This window comes from Lepus europaeus, chromosome 15 (genome assembly GCF_033115175.1).
Source record: "Lepus europaeus isolate LE1 chromosome 15, mLepTim1.pri, whole genome shotgun sequence".
NCBI lineage: Eukaryota > Metazoa > Chordata > Mammalia > Lagomorpha > Leporidae > Lepus > Lepus europaeus.
In genome coordinates, this window is record NC_084841.1 from 77,560,943 (window position 1) to 77,579,520 (window position 18,578).

Sequence of the window (18,578 nt, forward strand, 5' to 3'; positions counted from 1 at the left end):
CACTCAGACAGGGGATGCCATGCCGCTGGTGTTACAGTCAGCTGCTCCACTTGCTGTGGCCCAACGTGGCCCCAGAGCTGTGTTCTTGAGATCGGGGCTTGCGCTGGAACTTGCTTCCGCACTAAACCGCTGTTCAAGGGTCACCCACCCACATGCTTCTGGGGTGGAGCAGGTGTCCCAAGATGTGGGTCCCTGGAGCCACCACCTGCCCTGTCCCAAGGGAATATGGAGCAGCCACTGCCACTACCCCTGAGGAACAGGAGCCCAGCGTCACACTTTTCAGACAGAAGCTGCACATCTGGTTTCTTTTGTGACATATCCAGACTTTGAAGCACCAAGAACCATGAAAACAAACACCCAGTGCACAGTTCGGGCAAAATACTCTGAGAGCAAATCTCCCTACGGGTACAAAGTCATACTTTCAACTTCACTTCCTCCAAAGAGATTTCAAAGTGTTCTGTTCTGTTTGCATAAAAAAAAAAAAAAAAAAAAAAAAAAAAAAAACCCTGTCTCTAAGAGGTCCTGCGGCCACTCAGTCCCCTCCCCAGCAGGCGGACTGTGACTTAGCTCTGATCCCTGCCAAAGGGCAGGCACTCCCCAAACGTCTGAGGACAAGGTCACCCTGGCCATAGCTGCTAATGGCCACACGGCAAGCATGCATTCACGATGACTCAGGCCAGACCGCAGTGACTTGGGGGCGGTCCCTTTAAAACTCAGCGAGCTACCAGGCCAGCTCCTCCTCCTGGGAGGTTCCTTATTAACTGGGAGCAGCTGGCTGGGCCGAGGCTTAAGCCGGAGCCCAGGAGGCAAGCGGTACCTGCAGTGGCGCGTTCCTCCTCCCCGGGGAAGCTGCAGCCCTCGGCATGGCTCAGGAGTTCGTGAACAGCAAAATCCAGCCTGGGAAGGTGGTGGTCTTCATCAAGCCCACCTGCCCCTACTGCCGGAAGACCGAGGAGATCCTCAGCAAATTACCCTTCAAGCAAGGGCTCCTGGAATTCGTCGATATCACAGCCACCAGCGACACGAGCGAGATCCAAGATTACTTGCAGCAGCTCACAGGGGCCAGGACGGTGAGTGGGGCTGCGCTGTCCGAGGCTTTTTCTTCCCGCGGCTTTTGCAGGTCGCAGCCCGGGCTCTCTTTCAAGGGGCCCAGAGGGCTTTGCGGGGATGGGGGGAGGGAGGCTGGGGGGAAGATGCCGCTGCAGGGTCCTTGAATGGGAGGCTGGGCTGCACCAGCGTGGGGGCTCAGCTTTCTCTTCAGCGCTGTGGGGGCCCTGACAGCTTTCCGCTGGGCTGGCTGGTGGCTGGGGGGGCTGGGGCGACCCATGCCTTTCTGTCCACCTACACGGGCGTCACGTGTGCTGTCTTCCGTGGCCACGTAGCCCAGTGGCATTTGCCCTTCTGCCTTGGCTTCCTTTAATCATTGCCTGGTTTGCTCACCCGGCCTTATCTGACTCCTCCCTCCCTCATCTCAAGCCCTATTACTAGCCCCGTGTCTTGAGTTAATTTCAGGGCGTTTCCAGGCCAGTTGGCATGGGGAGGCCAGAGGCCAGCCTGGCTGTCCCAAAGGCTTGCTGTGTGGTCCTAGGCAGAATCCTCAAGCCCAGCTACAGAACAGCTGGGAGGAGGTGGCCTCCAAGTCCCCTTTGCTGCAAATGGACCCGGACCCCCTAAGAACCGTTCTCTAATGTCTGCAAAGCATGCCCTTCCTCCCACAGGGGGCTGCTCCGGGGAGGGCCCGGCCAGCCAGATCCCCTGCCTGTGTGCCTGGGCAGGGTGGGGGGCAGGGGGCAGGTGCCCATGCGCTCACCTGGGTTCGCCAGTGGCTCCCCAACTCTGCCGCCTGTTGGACTCCCCTGGGCAGCTCTTTACAAACACCCTCTGCCACGTCCTACCTACTGCAGAGGGAGGTGGGGGCCGGCATCAGGGGTCGGAAAGACCCCCAGGTGGTTCCAATTTGCAAACAGCTCAGCCAGGCAGCACCTGTCCTGCAGGCAGGACAAGCAAAGCTCTCCGTGCAGCCATCGAACGAGTTTCCATCCGTTTCTTTGCAGAGCGGCGCTATTTCTCGTCGTGGTCTTCAGGTTTAAGTTTCTTTGAGTCGGCTGCCGAGTCTTGAGTCCATGTAGCGCGTTCCTATGCCGTTGTCTGCCTCACAGTCCCTACCCAAAGGGACTGGAAGCCCGAGAGCAGCCGCAGGTGGCTCACATAGGCTGGCGTGAAGGTGGTGCTGGGCAGGACTTGGCTGCCTCTGGTCAGGCCCAGCCCAGGCGGTCTGTCTGCTAGATCCGTGCCTCAGCTCTTCCTCTTTGAGGCTTTTGCTTTCCTGGTGCAGATCCAAGTTTCTGAGCTGGATCAACTCCCTTCTCCCTGAAGACCCTCTCTGAACACTTTCTTGCAAGGCAGGAGGTCAGCTGGCCGCAAACTCCCTCGGCTTCCGTTTCTCGGAGAGGGCCTGTTTCTCTCTCCTTAGTGAGGGATGGCTTTGGGACACACAACAATTACTTTTCAGCACCTACAATGTTCCAGGTGCTTTTCGGGGCCCTGGGAACACAGCCATGAAAGAGTCCGGGCTCCTGCCTTTTTCAAACCTAAATTTTAAAGAGAGAGATAGATATTAAATGGAAAAAATAAAACAGGTCTCTGGGAGATGATCTGAAGGAAAATTAAGGGAGAGGAAGAAACAGGGTACAGCTGTCAGCAGAGCCAGCAGGGCCTCCCTGGGAAGGGAGCATGCGAGTGGATTTCTACAAAGGCAGGCAGAGATCTGGGGGTAGTGGCTTCCGGGCAGTGGGAACAGCATGTGCAAAGGTCCTGCGGTGGAAACATGCCTGGCAGGTTTGTGGAACAACGAGGGGGCCAGGGTGGCTGCAGCATTGTGAGTTAGTAGGAGGGGAAGAGGAGAGAGTGCCAAGACAGGATGGGAGGCTGGCACCACAGCTCAATAGGCTAATCCTCTGCCTGCAGCGCCGGCACACCGGGTTCTAGTCCCGGTCGGGGCGCCAGATTCTGTCCTGGTTGCCCCTCTTCCTGTCTAGCTCTCTGCTGTGGCCCGGGAGTGCAGTGGAGGATGGCCCAGGTCCATGGGCCCTGCACCCGCATGGGAGACCAGGAGAAGCACCTGGCTCCTGGCTTCAGATCAGCGCGGTGTGCCTGCCACAGCGGCCGTTGTGGGGTGAACCAACGGCAAAGGAAGACCTTTCTCTCTCTCTCTCTCTCTCTCTCTCACTCTCACTCTCACTCTCACTCTCTCACTGTCCACTCTGCCTGTCCAAAAAAAAAAAAAAAAAAAAAAAAAGGATGGGAGATGGGTTACGAAGGCCTTGCAACCTTCGGGTATAAAGGTCATTGACTTATGCCTGAAGAGAAATGAGAGGCCCCTGGTGGGTCTGAGCAGGGGTGACTCACTTAGCCTGTTTTTGAATCTTTCGGGTAGAGGCCAGAGGCGGGCCAGAGCTATGGTAAAGCTGGGAGACACTTGCAGGCTGTCACAGTGGCCAGGCAGGAAGTGACGCAGCCTGTGCCACGGGCCCAGGAAGTGGGGGAGAGCTTGGCAATTGTGCCATCTGAGGAACCTCGGCGCAGGAGATGTGGCCCGGTGGCAGCAGGAAACCACTTCCCAGAGCACCAGGGCCTGTGTGGCCGCGGTAACTGGCTCGCGTGGCCCTCCAACCAGGGGGGCCTGGTGGAGGACAGGCAGCCCAAGGGGGTTTCCTCCTCTGCCCCCAGCTGAAACCACCATGGCTGGGGGCTTCCTGTTTCATTAATTCCTGTGCCGCCTGCACTTCAGCTCCTTTGGGGGGCACTCTGCGCTGGTGTCATTTAACGCCGTTTTGCTGATGTCCAGGCTGGGGGGGTGGGCAGAGGGGCCTCCCAACTCTCGGGCAGGCCAGCACCTTTGCCAAGTGCTGTGTGCGACACTACCATGGGGACAGCCCCTGAGTGCATGTCCTGGCCTGTCTCAGGTGCTGGGGGTTTCCCAAGCCTCAGATCCCCCCGGGGAATAAAGAGGTGCTCAGCACAGACAGATGGGTTGCAGATAAAAGTCCCCGGAGCAGCAACACCAGCATCTGGGGATCTGGTAGAAATGTAAATGCTGGGGCCCCAACGCACTAGGGGAAGAGGAAGTTAGTGGTGATGCTAGGTCCAGTTGGAGAATTTCTGTCCTAAGAGGGGACACCTGGCACCTCAGGGCCTCCTGGTCAACCTGGGTCACTCTGACCCTGCTGGTACCCTGGCCAGAGGCAGCCTTGGGGGTCACCTGTTACAGTGGTAACTTTGTGGAAACAAGGAAGTCAAGAGGTGACAGAAAGTACAAGCCCCAGAAGCTGGGGTGGGGAGACCTTCTTTTTCCTAAAACAATGAATGGCCCGGGTGCAGGGGACCTCAGCTCTCTGCAGTTCTTCTTCCTCCCATGGCTAAAAGCAGTGTTGCTTGCATGGCTGGTGCATCCATGGGCAAAGCTGCTGGCACCGTGGCCGCAGATGGCGACTTCTGTGACCCGCCCGTTACCAGCCGTTGTCCCCTCTGTACAGACAGACCAGACCCCAGGGTTCTTCCTCATTCTCAGGACACAGGAAGTGGCCGCGGTCGTGTGGGGGCAGGACCCGCCTTTCCTGGGAAACCCACTTCACCCAGAACCCCTGCTTCATGGATGTCTCCCTGCAAAGCCAGTCCCTCTTCTGCACTGTCAGTCTCCCTGCAAAGCCAACCTCTTCTGCGTTCTCTGTCTCCAGCCGTGTGCCTGCTCCCCCCGGGTCACCCCTCAGGCACTTGCTTCCTCACTGCCAGGCAGCCCTCAGGTGACACACGTGCTGGAAATTGCCTGGGCTGCCGTGAAGGGACTGCCACCTCCCTTGGGATTGCCAAGCCCTCTGGGTGTCAGTGGGATTGCAGTGGGCCCAGCCAGCAGGTGCGATGACTTCGCCACTCTGCCCGACTTGGCTGACCTGAAGCAGACCAATGCCCTTATCCCATGTACTCAGGTCCACATATGTTGTGTTTTTTTTTTTTTTTAAGATTTTTATTTATTTGAAGAGTGACAGAGAGTGAAGCAGAGAGAGAGAGGTCTTCCATCCACTGGTTCACTCCTTAGGTGGCCACAATGGCTGGGCTGGATTTGGGCCAGGCAAAAACGAGGAGCCAGGATCTCCATCCGGGTCTCCCGTGTGAGTGGCAGGGGCCAAGCAGTTGGGCCATCTTCCGCTGCTTTCCCAGGCACATGAGAAGGGAGCTGGATTGGAAGTAGAGTAGCCAGAACTTGAACCAGTGCTCGTATGGGGATGCTGGCATCGCAGGCGGTGGCCCAAATTGCTGCACCAACCCCAGCATTGAGCTGCAGCATTGAAATATCTTAGGATGGCCAGGGATTAAGTGGAGGCAGCCAGGACCCACTGATCTCTGTACTTAGGGACAGAGCTCACCTGTGTTTCAATAGCACAGGACAACGGCTGCATTTAATAAACCACGAACCTAGAAGTCAGACAACCTAACGCAAACAGCTGTGTTAAGAAGCCAGCTTCCTCCCAATGTCTGTGGCCCTGCTGGAGAAACCAGGACTTGAACCGGTGGCCGGGCTGCAGCCAACCCAGCTTCTCTCTCTGCAGCAAGTGTCTGTAGAGTGACACGTTCAATCCCTTCCACAACTTGGGCAGCCTCAAGCTGAAAAACTGTTGTGGACTGAATGCATCCTGTGGTGAGGGCTTCTTCTGCAGTGCATGGGTGCCTTCACTGGCTTATCGTTGGCTGTTCCAGGTGCCCCGGGTCTTCATCGGAAAAGACTGCATCGGCGGCTGCAGCGACCTGATAGCTATGCAGGAGAAGGGGGAGTTGCTGGCGCGGCTGAAAGAGATGGGCGCCCTGCGGCAGTGACAGGTGAGTGGCACGGAGCACCGGGCCGGGGCCCTGGGAAGCCATCCGTTTCCACCAGTGCGCTTTGTAGCGAAGGGTGGCACCCTGGCCAGGGGAAAGGATTTGCGCTGATTGGAGGAACTGTGACTGCAAATATTTATAAATTGCACATGTCACGAAGGGATGGCTTGTGTCAGCGGGAGAAGTCCTCTCAGTCAGCCTTTACTTAACAACTACTCTAATTTATTTGAAAGAGCTGATTCACTCCTCTGAAGGCTGCGATGGCCTGGGCTGGGTCAGGCCAAAACAGGGAGCTTCATCTGGGTCTCCCATGTGGCAGGGGTGCAAGCACTTGGGCCATCCTCTGCTACTTTTCCCAGGCCAGTGGCAGGGAGCTGGATTGGAAGCAGAACAGCCGGGACTCGAACCGGTGCCCATATGGGATGCTAGAGTGTCAGACAGCGGCTTTACCCGCAGTGCCACAGCACCAGAACATCATCCCATGTCTGAGTCAGCTTTCTGGCCTCACGCCAGGTACTAAGGAACTCGGAACTCAACATGGGTACCACATGCCAAGTTCTGGAAACTTCTGGGCTCAGCATCAAAGAAGGGACAAAGCATGTCATCGGCTGCCTCTGCGCTGGTGCGGGCATCAGGGTTCTCACATTCAGAAAGTCCCTGTGTTGGCCTCGGCCTTCTCCATCAGCACTCTGGCCGGCCAGTCCGTGGCAAAGCCACCTGTCCCACAGTGTGTCCGCACGGTATGAGGACATGAGGAAGCCACCTCCCAAGACCCAATCCTTTGTTTCTTTCCTGACAGAGCTGGCCCCACCCCGACTTGCCTCCCTGGGAGCCGACGGCTTTGGAAAGGATGGCAGCACTTTCTGGTGGACAGAATTTGGGACAGAAATTCTTGGGGTTCCATAATGCAAAGCGGACCGACTTGCCCCTGAGCACGGGGCCCAGAGGCTGAAGGGCTGTGCTGCTTTTCTTCATGGGTTCTTATGGCACCAGAAGACCAGCACACGTTCTGGCCAAGGCTGCACTCACGGACTTGGAAGCTGTCCCTCTCTCCACATGAGTTTGCTGCCCTTCTCTGTGTCCTGCGCGGCCCCGATCTCAATCAGCCTTTGTCGCCCACATTTATCCAGCGCCACCCCTCCACACACCCATGAAACTCCACCCACTGTTCTGCTACTTCGTCAAGCAGAAGTTCTTTTGCTGGGCTGGAGTTTGTCTTAGGAACTTGCTGGATATTCAGAATGTTTTGTCAAACTGCACCCTCTCCTTCCCCCTTCCTCCCCCCTTCCCCCCCCCCCCCCGCCCCCCGAGAGTCAGGGCTCGGAGCCGTGCTGTGGGCACGGGGCTGTGCTGGCTAGCGGATGGCAGGAGAAAGCGTGAGCACCCGCTTTGAGGAACCACCTGCTCAGCCTCCGCTCGTGGCCCCAAGGGGTGGAGGCGCATGCGCAGACGCGGCAGTCCCATGGCAGCTAAGCGGGATAAGGTGGGCACCCAGGTCATCCCAAAGGCTTGGGCGGGAACTCGATGTGGCTTCCCCTTCCCCGGGAGTGTCCGGAAGAAGCCAAATAAAATGCTCTCCTAAATGATTCTCTCTTTTTTTTTTTTTTTTTTGTTTTTTGGTTGTCCATTCTATACTTAAGAATCCTTCACAGGATACGCGTGCATTCTGGATTGCAAGATTAAGTTCATTTCCACCTGCATTTGTTTCTTTTCTAATAAAGTAGCCAAAGTGGCTCGGAGGATCTTGGGTACTTCATGTTCTAAAGATCACATTGAAGTGCAATGCAGCACCTGTTTATTTATTTGACAGGCAGAGTTAGACAGTGAGAGAGAGAGAGAAAGGTCTTCCTTCCATTGATTTACCCCCCAAATGGCTGCTACTGCCAGAGCTACGCCAATCTGAAGCCAGGAGCCAGGTGCCTATTCCTGTTCTCCCATGTGAGTGCAGGGGTCAAAGGACTTGGGCCATCTTCTACTGCTTTTGCAGGCCACAGCAGAAAGCTGGATGGGAAGAGGAGCAGCCTGGATTAGAACCGGCGCCCATATGGGATGTCGGTGCTTCAGGCCAGGGCGTTAACCCACTGCACCACAGCGCCGGCCCCCACAGCTCTTTGCTTTTAAAACCTATTTATTTTCATTTTACTTGAAAGAGAGGGGGAGAGAACTCTTCTATCCACTGATTCCTCCATAAATGCCTGCTACAGCCAGGGCTGGGCCAAGCCCTAAAGCACGAACTTAAGCTGGGTGGTAGGGACCCACACACTTGACCCGTCGCCTGCTGCCTCCCAGGATATAAGTTTGCAAGAAGCTGGAACCAGAGCCTGGACTCAAACCCAGGCACTGTGATTTGGGATGCAGGCCTCCCAAGCAGCGTCTTAACCACTCCCATCAGGCTGGTCTCTCGCCAGATCCAGGAGTGGACCACGTCTTAGCTTCTCTGTAAACCCATTTTCTAGATTATAGCAAAGCAAACACATGCACGTGGTTTGCAAAGGCAAACAGAGCTGCAAACTTCTGCTTCACTCCTCCCAGACCCTGGTCCTGGACCACATGTGGATCAGCTTGATGGAGATTCACACCTATTACTAAATGCTGCAAAATATGGTGGATGCACAGAACAGCACCTAGGATGTGTGGGTCTACCTAACACCTAGGCACCTGCCCCCTGGGTTAGGAAGGAAAGCCCCTCTCCAGACACCAATAAGCCCCCCCCCCCCCCCCCGGTGCCAGCGTCTCCCAGGCAACCCTGGTTCATTCTGGTTGTGATAGCTTCTCTGTATGGTTTCGTTCCCCATAACCTCCCTCGGTGATACGTTTGCATCTTGAAAAGCGAGACAAGCACAACCTGGCCCTGTGAGGAGGGTGGCAGTGTCATCAGTGGATGGACAGACGGACGACTCCTGGAGAAAAGAAGCTGAAGACGGCCCGGGGCACAGACTGGCTTCTCCTGGGAGCTCATCAGGGTGCTTCCGGGGCAGCCAGTGCAGGAGTCTCGCAATACACAGTGCCCCGTGGTCTTCTTGGGAGACTGTTGTGTGAGCTGAGTACATGGGGGCCGACAGCAGGGCCTGCTGTGCATTTTTTAAAGAAGATGTATTTGAAAGGCAGTATGACAGTGGGAGAGGCAGGGAGAGGGATCTTCCATTCACTGGTTCACTCTCCAGATGCCGGCAACAACTGGGGCTGGGTCAGTTCAAGGCCAGGAGTCCAGATCTCCATCTGGGTCTCTCACAAGGGTGGCAGTGGCCCAAGCACTTGGGACAGCATTGGATGATTTTCTGGGCACATTAGCAGGGAGCAGGACCGAAGTGGAGCAGCTGGGTCTGGAACCAGCAAACCAGGATCTTGCCTTGCGCGTGGGCTGTGGTTTAGCATGCTGTACACGAAGCTGGCCCCTGTATTGGTTTCTAGGCTCAGAAGGGTCCACCTGTTGCTTGAAAGAGGAAGTTAGGGCACACCATTCCGGCTTCTAACTCCAGCTTCCTGCTAACGCAGACCCTGGGAGGCAACAGGGCTGGTTCAAGTACAAGGGTTCCAACCACCCACATGGGGCACCTGGATTGCATTCCTGGCTCCTGGCTTCAGCTGAGCCCAGTTTGGGGAGTGAATCAGTGAGAAGAACCCTCTGTCTCTCTTTTCTCTTTGTCTCAAAAAAAAAAAAAAAAAAAAAAAAAAAAAAAAAGTCCTAGCCAAAGCTCTGTCTGCTTATTTCAGGAAGCAAAAGATTTGATCTCCTGTGAATGTCTGATCAATGTCTTATCTCAGTAGCTGCCTTGTCCTGCTGCTTCCAGCCCTCCCGACTTCTCACACTCCGGGGAGAGCCGGGTGATAACCCATTGTCTTCAAATCTCACTGTAAAAACCAAGCCAGGTTCCCTGATTTCCCACTCCCTAATAATTGGTCATCAGTCCTCAAGAATATTTTAAAGCTCTGGGCTACTGGGATTTTTCACTTAAAATTCCTGTCTTATACGAATAGCAGTCTCTCCTTGTTAACTACAGTGAACCTTCGAAGGGGCAGGATTTCATGTTGATGTAATGTAGAAGAGAATTCTGGCCTGGTTCCTTTAAGCACCGGCCCTAGTTAAATGTGGGTCTATATTTATGCACGGGCTTATGTTTCCTGTCCCCAGGCGACTTTGCAGGGAGCTGGGCAGAGCTGACAGAGAGAGAGATGGGGAACAGGAAGACCTATGGGTGAGGAACCTGGTGCAGGGCACAGCACCGGGGCTTTGGCCCTGGTGCCCCTCCCTGCCCACCTGACTCCCTCCCGGTCACCTGGGCTGTGACTCCCAGGAAAGAGGCACAGCTACCTTCTTGCTCTCCTCTGTGTGCCTTACAAAGCATACATAGGTGAGGATTTTGCCTCTTTTGAACTGGGCCCGGCCGATCTTTAACACAGTTTGCTCTGGGCTCTCACCAAACACATCAAATGGGGACCCAAGGAGGCACCCTGGGACTTGGGGGCCAGCACCTCCTGGGCAGGCAGAATTAACTCCGCTGGAGCCCATGGCCACAGGGCTGCCCCCCACCCCCACATTTAGAATGCAACCCTCATGAGTGGGTGTGTGGGGGCCTGCGTGGTGCAAAGGATGAAGCCGCCTTCTGCAACCCTGGCATCCCATAATGGAGTGCCTGTTCAAGTCCCAGCTGCTCCATTTTTGAGCCAGCTTCCTGCTGATGTGCCTGGGAAAACAACGGAAGATGGCCCCTGCCACTCACATGGGAGACGTGGCTTCCGGCTTGAGCCTGACCCAGACCTTGCTGTTGCAGCCATTTGGGAAGTAAACCAGGGAATGAGATCTCTCTCTCTCTCTTCTCTCTCTCTCTCTCTCATAATAAATCTTAAAAAGTGGGTGTATGAAGCTAATTGTGGGAGCCCTGCCCTACTGTGAATAGGATGGTCCCCATTCGCTGTTTTTTGTTTTTTGTTTGTTTGTTTGTTTGTTTGTTTGTTTTTTAATTTATTTGAAAGGTACAGTCACAGGGTGAGAGAAATCTTCCATCTGCTGGTTTACTCCCTAAATGGCTACAATGGCCAGGTCTAAGCCTGACAGAAACTAGGAACCAGGAGTTTCTTCCTGGTCTCCCACATGGGTGCAGGGGCTCAAGCACTTGGGCCATCTTCCACTGCCTTCCCGGGCCACAGCAGAGAGCTGGATCAGAAGTGGAGCAGCCAGGTCTTGAACCGGTGCCCATATGGGATGCCAGCACTTCAGGCCAGGGCATTAACGTGCTGCGCCACAGCACCAGCCCATTGTCCTGGATGTTAACACCAGAAGAGTGGCAGCAGCCCCGGGAAGACCATGAATTTGTCAGATCAGGAGAACCTCCCACGCCCCACCTGCCAGGCTGGTGAAGACTCAGCCAGTGTTCCTGGGTTGCCAGATTGCACTTCGGGCTTGTCACAGCCTCGATTCGCTACTGTACATCGTGACTTTCTGAAGTAGTAATAAAGTTTTAACCTAACACTCCTTCCTCTCCAAGAAGCAGGTCCTGGAATTTAAGACTCCCAACCTTGGAGCTGGCACTGTGCACAGCAGGTTGGGCGGCTGTTTGCAGCACCAGCAACCCATATCAGAGCGCCGATTCAACTCCTGGCTACTCTGCTTCCAATCCAGCTTCCTGGTCATGCACTTGAGACCCAGTGAAAGACGGCCCAATGACTTGGGCCCCTGCCACCCATGTGGGAGATCTGGATGGAGGGCGGGGTTCCAGGCATCAGCCTGGCTCAGCCAGCCCTGTCTGTTGCCATTTGGGGAGTGAATCAGTGAGTGGAAGATCTCTCTAACTCGTTCTTGCTCTCTCTCTCCCCTTCTCCTTGTGTGTGTCTGTCTCTGTACTATGCCTTTGCCTTTCAGATGATAGATAGACAGATCAATCTTAAAATAAAAAATGTCATAAGCTTTGGAAATGGAGACTTGCTGCTCTTTCCTTTCTCCTAACTGTGGGGTAGAGGATGACTCTTCCAGCTGCTACTTTACTCCCCAAATGGCTGCACCAGCCAGGGCTGGGACAGGGTGAAGCGGGTAGCCAGGAGCTCCATCTTGGCCTCCCATGTGGGTGCAGGGGCCCAAGCATTCGGGGCATCCCATGCTGCTTCCCCAGGTGCATTAGCAGGGAGCTGGATTGGAAGTGGAGCAGCTGATTTGAACAGACACCCATACAGGATACTAACATCATAGTTAACGACCTAACCCACTGCGCCACAGTGCCAGCCTGAAGAAACTCACTTCTGTTGTTCACGAACGAGCTGTCTGTGGTGTTTAATTACAGCAGCCCTGAGAGCCCACGCCAGCCGCTCCACAGGGGCATCACACTGATGGGATTCCTTCCACGCTGGCCGCCTCTGTCTGATTTGCATTTTCAGCTTATGACTTGGAACACTTTCAGTCTTGGCACAGGTTCCATCAAAGCCTTCATCTGCAGGTTCAATTCAAGCGTCATGATGGCCACAGTCTGTGCCAAGAGTTGTTGGAGTAGATTTATCAATATAGGACCCAGCAACAGCAACTGTGAAATAGCATCCTTAAGACTAAGCTATTGGGCCAGCGCCGTGGCTCAACAGGCTAATCCTCCACCTAGCAGCGCCGGCACACCAGGTTCTAGTCCCGGTCGGGGTGCCAGATTCTGTCCCGGTTGCCCCTCTTCCAGGCCAGCTCTCTGCTATGGCCCGGGAGTGCAGTGGAGGATGGCCCAAGTGCTTGGGCCCTGCACCCGCATGGAGACCAGGAGAGGCACCTGGCTCCTGCCTTCGGATCAGCGCGGTGCGCCGGCCACGGCGGCCATTGGAGGGTGAACCAACGGCAAAGGAAGACCTTTCTCTCTGTCTCTCTCTCTCACAGTCCACTCTGCCTGTCAAAAATTAAAAAAAAAAAAAAAGACTGAGCTATTATAAAGCCATGGGTCCCTAACTGGGCCTCTAACTGCCGCAGGGCTGCCAGTACCAAAGCCAGACACATAAAGGTCTTTCTACCCACTCGTCATGGGGGGGCAAGCTCCTTTGGTCACAAGGATGCATTGTGGGGTATCCCATGGCAGGTGGGCAATAAATTCACAAGACATGCACTCAGGGGAGAGTGAAGCTGTTGCCAGAAACAAAATGTTGATTCTCATGCAGCTCTACTGGACTGAACTCAACTCACTGTTGCCCACAGTGGCTATTGAACCAGCTAACCATGCTCCGCTTCCTCCTTCCTGTCCTGCTTGTCTGTTTGTCTCTCTCAAAAACTGAGACCTCAGGGGCCGGCGCGTGGCTCACTTGGTTAATACTCCACCTGTGGCGCTGGCATCCCATATGGGCACCAGGTTCTAGTCCCGGTTGCTCCTCTTCCAGTTCAGCTCTCTGCTGTGGCCTGGGAAGGCAGTGGAAGATGGCCCAAGAGCTTGGGCGCCTGCACCCACAAGGGAAGCTCCTGGCTCCTGACTTCAGGTCGGCATAGCTCTGGCCGTAGCGGCCATTTGGGGGTGTGAACCAACAGAAGGAAAACCTTTCTCTCTGTGTCTCTCTCATCTATAACTCTACCTGTCAGATAAATAAATAAGACCTCAAATATTAACGCAAGGCTGGTGTGTGAGCCAGTCCTAACACTGAAGAATCGCCATGAGATTAGACCTTGGAATAATTTCCTGGGGGTGGGGGGGCTGGTGGGCGGCAGGACAGCCTTTATGTTTCCTTGACTTTGAAGTTGGCCTTGGCCAACGCCCTGCACGCATCTGTCTCCCAGTGACACAACCAGAGACAGCGGCACACAGGACAGCCATAGCCTGGATTTCAGCATGAGCTGCGGTCCTGCGCATTTTTCTTGGAATGCTTGGCAGGAGGTGGGGGTAGGAGGCTGTTTGCTGCTTAGTAGAGCCTGCAGGCTTTGGAGCCACGGCTGAGTTCTTCCCAGTTGTGCCGCTCGCCATGCTCTTTCCAGAAGGGAGACACCCCCGGCTCCTGGCTGCAAGGGTTGGGGCCGCTGTAGTGATGATAATGCTGATCGCAGCCATCTGCGCCGTGAGCCACACTCACGGAAATGATAAAGTCGCCCTCCCCGAGAGCCAGCCATGCAGGGCACGGCTCCAGCACTTTCTGTGAATGGCTTCGTTGGTCTCTCCCAACGATGCTTTCAGGTTGGTGTGTCCCTGGGGCCCATTCTGCAAACTAGCAGTCCAGAGATGGGACGAGGTGGAGCCAGGATGTCAATCAGTCGGCTGTCTGGCGTCACGGCCTCGTGCTCTACCACCCGAGGGAGCACCATTCCTGTTCTACGCGTTCCCTTCTAAAGGAAGTAACGTATACAAGCGTCCGGCTCGCTTAGTAAGAGCACCATACATGACGATGCTGCATAAGGGAGACATCCGTTTGCTCAGACCTCGCAGGTCCTTGACGGCCACACAGACGCCTCTGCCTGCAGAACACACGCCCCAAGGTCTCCCCAGGTTATTCCTGGGTGTCCTGTGTGGCCCTCCTGTCTTCTACACTTGCCCCACCCTTATGGGATCTTACCCTACACGATATTGGTGTCTCCCACTCAAGTTCCCTGAGCTCTGGAGCCGGCACTGCGGCACAAGCATCCCCCTATGGGCGCCGGTTCTAGTCCCGGCTGCTCCACTTCCTATCCAGCTCTCTGCTAATGGCCTGGGAAAGCAGCAGAAGGTGGCCCAAGTGCTTGGGCCCCCGCACCCATGTGGGAGACCTGGCTGAAGCTCCTGGCTCCTGGTTCGGATTGGTCCAGCTCTGGGCATTGTGACCATCTGGGGAGTGAACCAGCAGGTGTAAGACACCTCTCTCTCTCTCTCTCTGCCTCTCAAGTAAATAAATCTATTTTTAAAAGTTTAGGAAATAACTGATAGCACCTATAGATGCATTTAAACATTGGCCTTTATATTTGAATTTTTTTTAAAAAAAAGATTTATTTATTTGAAGGGCAGAGCAACACACACACACAGTTTTCCATCTGCTGATTCAGTCCCCAAATGGCCACAATGGCCAATCTGGGGCCAGGACAAAGCCAGGAGCCAGGACCTCCATCCAGGTCTCCCACATGGACGGCAGGGCCCAAGCACTTGGGCCATCTTCTGCTGCCTTCCCAGGGTATTCACTAGCAGGAAGCTGGATCAGAAGTAGAGCAGCCAGGCCTCGAACCAGTGTTGTGATGTGGGATGCTGGCATCGCAAGCAGCAGCTTTACCCACCATGCCACGATGCTGGCCTCTACATTTGAATTCTCACCCAGGAAACCATCTTAACTTTTGCCGCCATCTGACTTATCAGGGAAAGCATTGTCCCCGCCCTCGCCACCCATCACCTGGGGCTCTAGCAGTGGCCACTCTGGATCCCGGCAGGCAGTCACTCTGTGGCAGTGCCTCCCTCAGAGGAAGTCGCTGAAAACTGAAAAAGCCGACCCTGCTCATCTTCCACCCCACTGGACCCAGGCCCAGAGAACAACGGTTGGGTCGGGGACCAGGCCACAGTGGGGAGAGATTTCCAGGATCCCCACGGTTGCCCACACAAGCTTTAATTTTATGAACACTGAACCTGAGGACATTGCATTTTTCTACACCCTTTAATTTGCTAAAAGTGAAGGCACAAGCCAGATACTTCCGGCAGGAAGGAAGAAGGGAAAAGGCAGCCGGTGTGGGGCTGGTGCTGAGTAGCTGCCTCACCTGCGGTAGAAAACTGGCTCAGCCAACGTAGGTCTCCAGCCTTCGGCTTAGGCCGCTCATTTATTCACGCTCGCGTGCCACTGTTTCTTTCTATTCTTGCAAAGCAAGAACATTTTTTATTTCATTAATTTTTTTTTTCAATTTTCATTTTATTGAGACAGAGACAGAGCTTCCATCTGCTGGTTCACTCCCCAAATGCCCACAACAGCCAGGGCTGTGCCAGGCAGAAGCTGGGAACTGAGAACTCAGTCCACTTGAGCCCCCCCACCTGTTGTTCCCAGGGTGAGCCCAGCAGGCAGACGGAAAAGCAGCCAGGACTCGCAGCAGGGACTCTGATAAACACCAAATGCCTATCCTGACAGTTTTTTTTAAATCAGAAAAATGCACAATGTAGGAGGAAAAAAGTATATTTGGAAATAGTAGCAAATCCTATCAGTGAGACCAAAAAATATGGAGGGATTCAAATTTCCTGTTCAAACTCCTTTAAAAGTGCATATAAACTGTTTCTAAGTCCTTTCAGATTAAACGCTACATTAATCCCCAGGGAATTCACACCTTGTGCCATTGACTGGGCAAAGAGCCAAAGACCAAGCATGGCGTGTAAGCCCCAAATAACCTGCACCTGCGAGGAGACAGGAACGTCACCAAGAGTGTGCAGGGTAGACTGCAGGGGGCAGAGGAAGTCTGAGCGCAGCCGCCACCTCCTAGCAAGAGAACTTATCTGCTTCACCACCCAGGCCCAGGGAAGAGCCTCGTCTTTTATTCCAATGGTGCTGATGCACAATCAGAAAAACAGGTAGAGGGGCCGGCGCTGTGGCGCAGTGGGTAAAGCCGCCGCCTGCAGTGCTGGCATCCCATAAGGGCACCAGTTCAAGTCCCAGCTGCTCCACTTCTGATCCAGCTCTCTGTTATGGCCTGGGAAAGCAGTGGAAGATGGCCCAAGCCCTTGGATCCCTGCACCCATGTGGGAGACCTGGAAGAAGCTCCTGGCTCCTGGTTTCAGATCAGCACAGCTCCGGCCATGGTAGCCAATTGGAGAGTGAACCAGCAGATGGAAGATTCTCTCTCTACCTCTCTTTCTCTCTCTGTGTAACTCTTTAAAATAAATATATAAAATCTTAAATAAAAAAAAAGATAAACAGGTAGTATGGGGAACTGGAGGAACTCCCAAGGAGATAGCAGAGAGGTCTGAGTCTAGAGGTCAAAGTTGAACAGATGGGGAGGGGGAGGGGCTGCGCCCAGGAGGAGCCAGGTGGAGCGGAACTTCTCCATCACCTCCTGCTCGTTCTCCTGCTCGTTCTGAAGGCAAGGCCCAGACGCCAGCCCAGGGCTAATGCAGACTCAGGACAAGCACCTCTCTCTCTCGCTCGCGCCTGCTTTTCCTTTTTATTCACAAGTCTGCAGTTGCTGTTCACGCTGTGGGGATCTGGCCTGTGCAGGGCATGCGGGAGTGTGCACAGCACACAGGCACCGGCCACGCAGCCCCAGCCAGAGCAGGGGGAGGGCGGCGGAGAGCAAGCGGCAAGTGTTAATGATCAAGAAAGCAGAGGAACACACTCCACTCTCAGCGGGCCGGGTCAGTGGCCCACCTCTGAAGTGCACTTAATGGTTCTAACAAGGGAGGGAGAGCTGGGAGTTTCCTGGGCAGTAGATCCCTGGAATCTAGCTGCAGCCCCCTTTTACTCCTTGTATGGCCTGCTGTTTGCTGGTGTGTGAGCTGGTGCGCGTGTCACTGAGCATTCCCACTTGTTACAAGTGTATCAGGAGCTGTGGGCCCTTCCCCCTTACTGGGGTGAGTCTGGTCCAGGCAGGGCTGCTTATGCCAGAGCAAGAGGAACTGAACCCATATCCCGTCGGTCCTGAGATAACAGAACTATCCCCAGCTGGCTCAACCCCTCCCTCCACTTTCCTGTCTCATTGGGAGTGTAATCCCAGAGGAACTGTGCAGCCCCTGATGTGTTTAGTAGACCTTACTGACAATTCATGAGCCAGACAGTTCGTGGAAGGTGGAATTAAAAGATGTTTATCTGGCGCAGAGAAATTTTGAAAGCCACGACTCGTTTGTTCGTAATCCACACCGCTGATGGACTCTGTGTGGCCCCCTCGCATGGGGGATAATCCATCGCGCTATGTTGGCCTGAGCTCTCCCCTCCCGTCTCGGGCTCCTCAGCCCTGCAATGTTCCAGACAGCGGCTTCTCCCTTCTCACTCTCCGGTCCAACCAACACTCCAGTGGCAGTGGCCTCACATCTCTGTGAAATGATTAGCAGAGTGGGGTGGGATATTTGGTCCATGGGTTAAGACACTGGGAGAGATGCCCACATCCCCTTGTCAGGGTGCCTGGGTGAAGTCCTGGCTCTGCTCCCAGGGTCAGCCTGACTCAAGTCACTGGGTTCCTGCGACCCATGAGAAGACCTGGGTTGAGTTCCTAGCTCCCAGCTTTGGCTTGGTCTGATTCCAGGTTTCTTGGGCAGATGGCAGCTCTGTGTCACTTTGCCTCTCAAATAAATAAATATGAAAACTTTTTTTTTCTAGGGGTTAGCATTGTGGCACAGTGGATAAAGCTACCACCTGCAACACCAGCATTCCATATGGGTGTTGGTTCGAGTCCCAGCTGCTCCACTTGTGATCCAGCTCCCTGCTAATGGCCCGGGAAAAGCAGTGGAAGATGACCCAAGTGCTGGGACCCCTGCACCCACGTGGGAGACCCAGATGAAGCTCCTGGCTCCTGGCATCAACTTGGCCCAGACCCAGCTGTTGCAGCCATTTGGGGAGCAAACCAACAGATGGAACACCTCTCTCTGTCTTTCCTTTTCTCTCTGTCACTTGTTTTAAATAAATAAAAACCTCAAAAAAATTTTTTTTCTAAATAAAGGCAGTGATTTTGCTATGAGGAATCCTGGTACAGACTATTAAGGGTAACATAATTTAACTCATCATATGAGCCATCTCCAGTGTCAGAGCATTCCAAATATTTTACACATAATGGAAATTATCTGTGAAATATGATAATGACTGAGAAATGCAAGACAATATTCCCCAAATCATTTCAGTAT

General features: G+C 54.3%; 1 protein-coding gene across 3 annotated transcripts; it reads left to right on the top strand.

Moving 5' to 3' along the window:
• The first annotated feature begins 751 nt into the window (after positions 1-751).
• Positions 752-18,380, top strand: GLRX (glutaredoxin). Of its 3 annotated transcripts, none has more exons than XM_062212389.1 (3): positions 752-1,070; positions 5,755-5,874; positions 18,058-18,380. In XM_062212389.1, exons 1-2 carry the CDS (start codon positions 864-866, stop codon positions 5,869-5,871), a joined length of 324 nt encoding a protein of 107 aa, XP_062068373.1. In that variant the 5' UTR covers positions 752-863; the 3' UTR covers positions 5,872-5,874; positions 18,058-18,380. The 3 variants fall into 3 exon arrangements, with proteins under 3 accessions (XP_062068373.1, XP_062068374.1, XP_062068372.1); XM_062212390.1 differs by lacking the exon at positions 18,058-18,380 and adding an exon at positions 6,231-6,663; XM_062212388.1 differs by lacking the exon at positions 18,058-18,380 and adding an exon at positions 6,671-7,457 and having other exon boundaries at positions 754-1,070.
• The last annotated feature ends 198 nt before the right edge of the window (positions 18,381-18,578 follow it).

Bases quoted from the DNA above. Each gene is read 5' to 3' on its own strand.
- GLRX (XM_062212389.1), top strand. From the start codon at position 864: ATGGCTCAGGAGTTCGTGAACAGCAAAATCCAGCCTGGGAAGGTGGTG. The intron at 1,071-5,754 runs GTGAGTGGGGCT...TGGCTGTTCCAG, and splicing joins AGCTCACAGGGGCCAGGACG to GTGCCCCGGGTCTTCATCGG.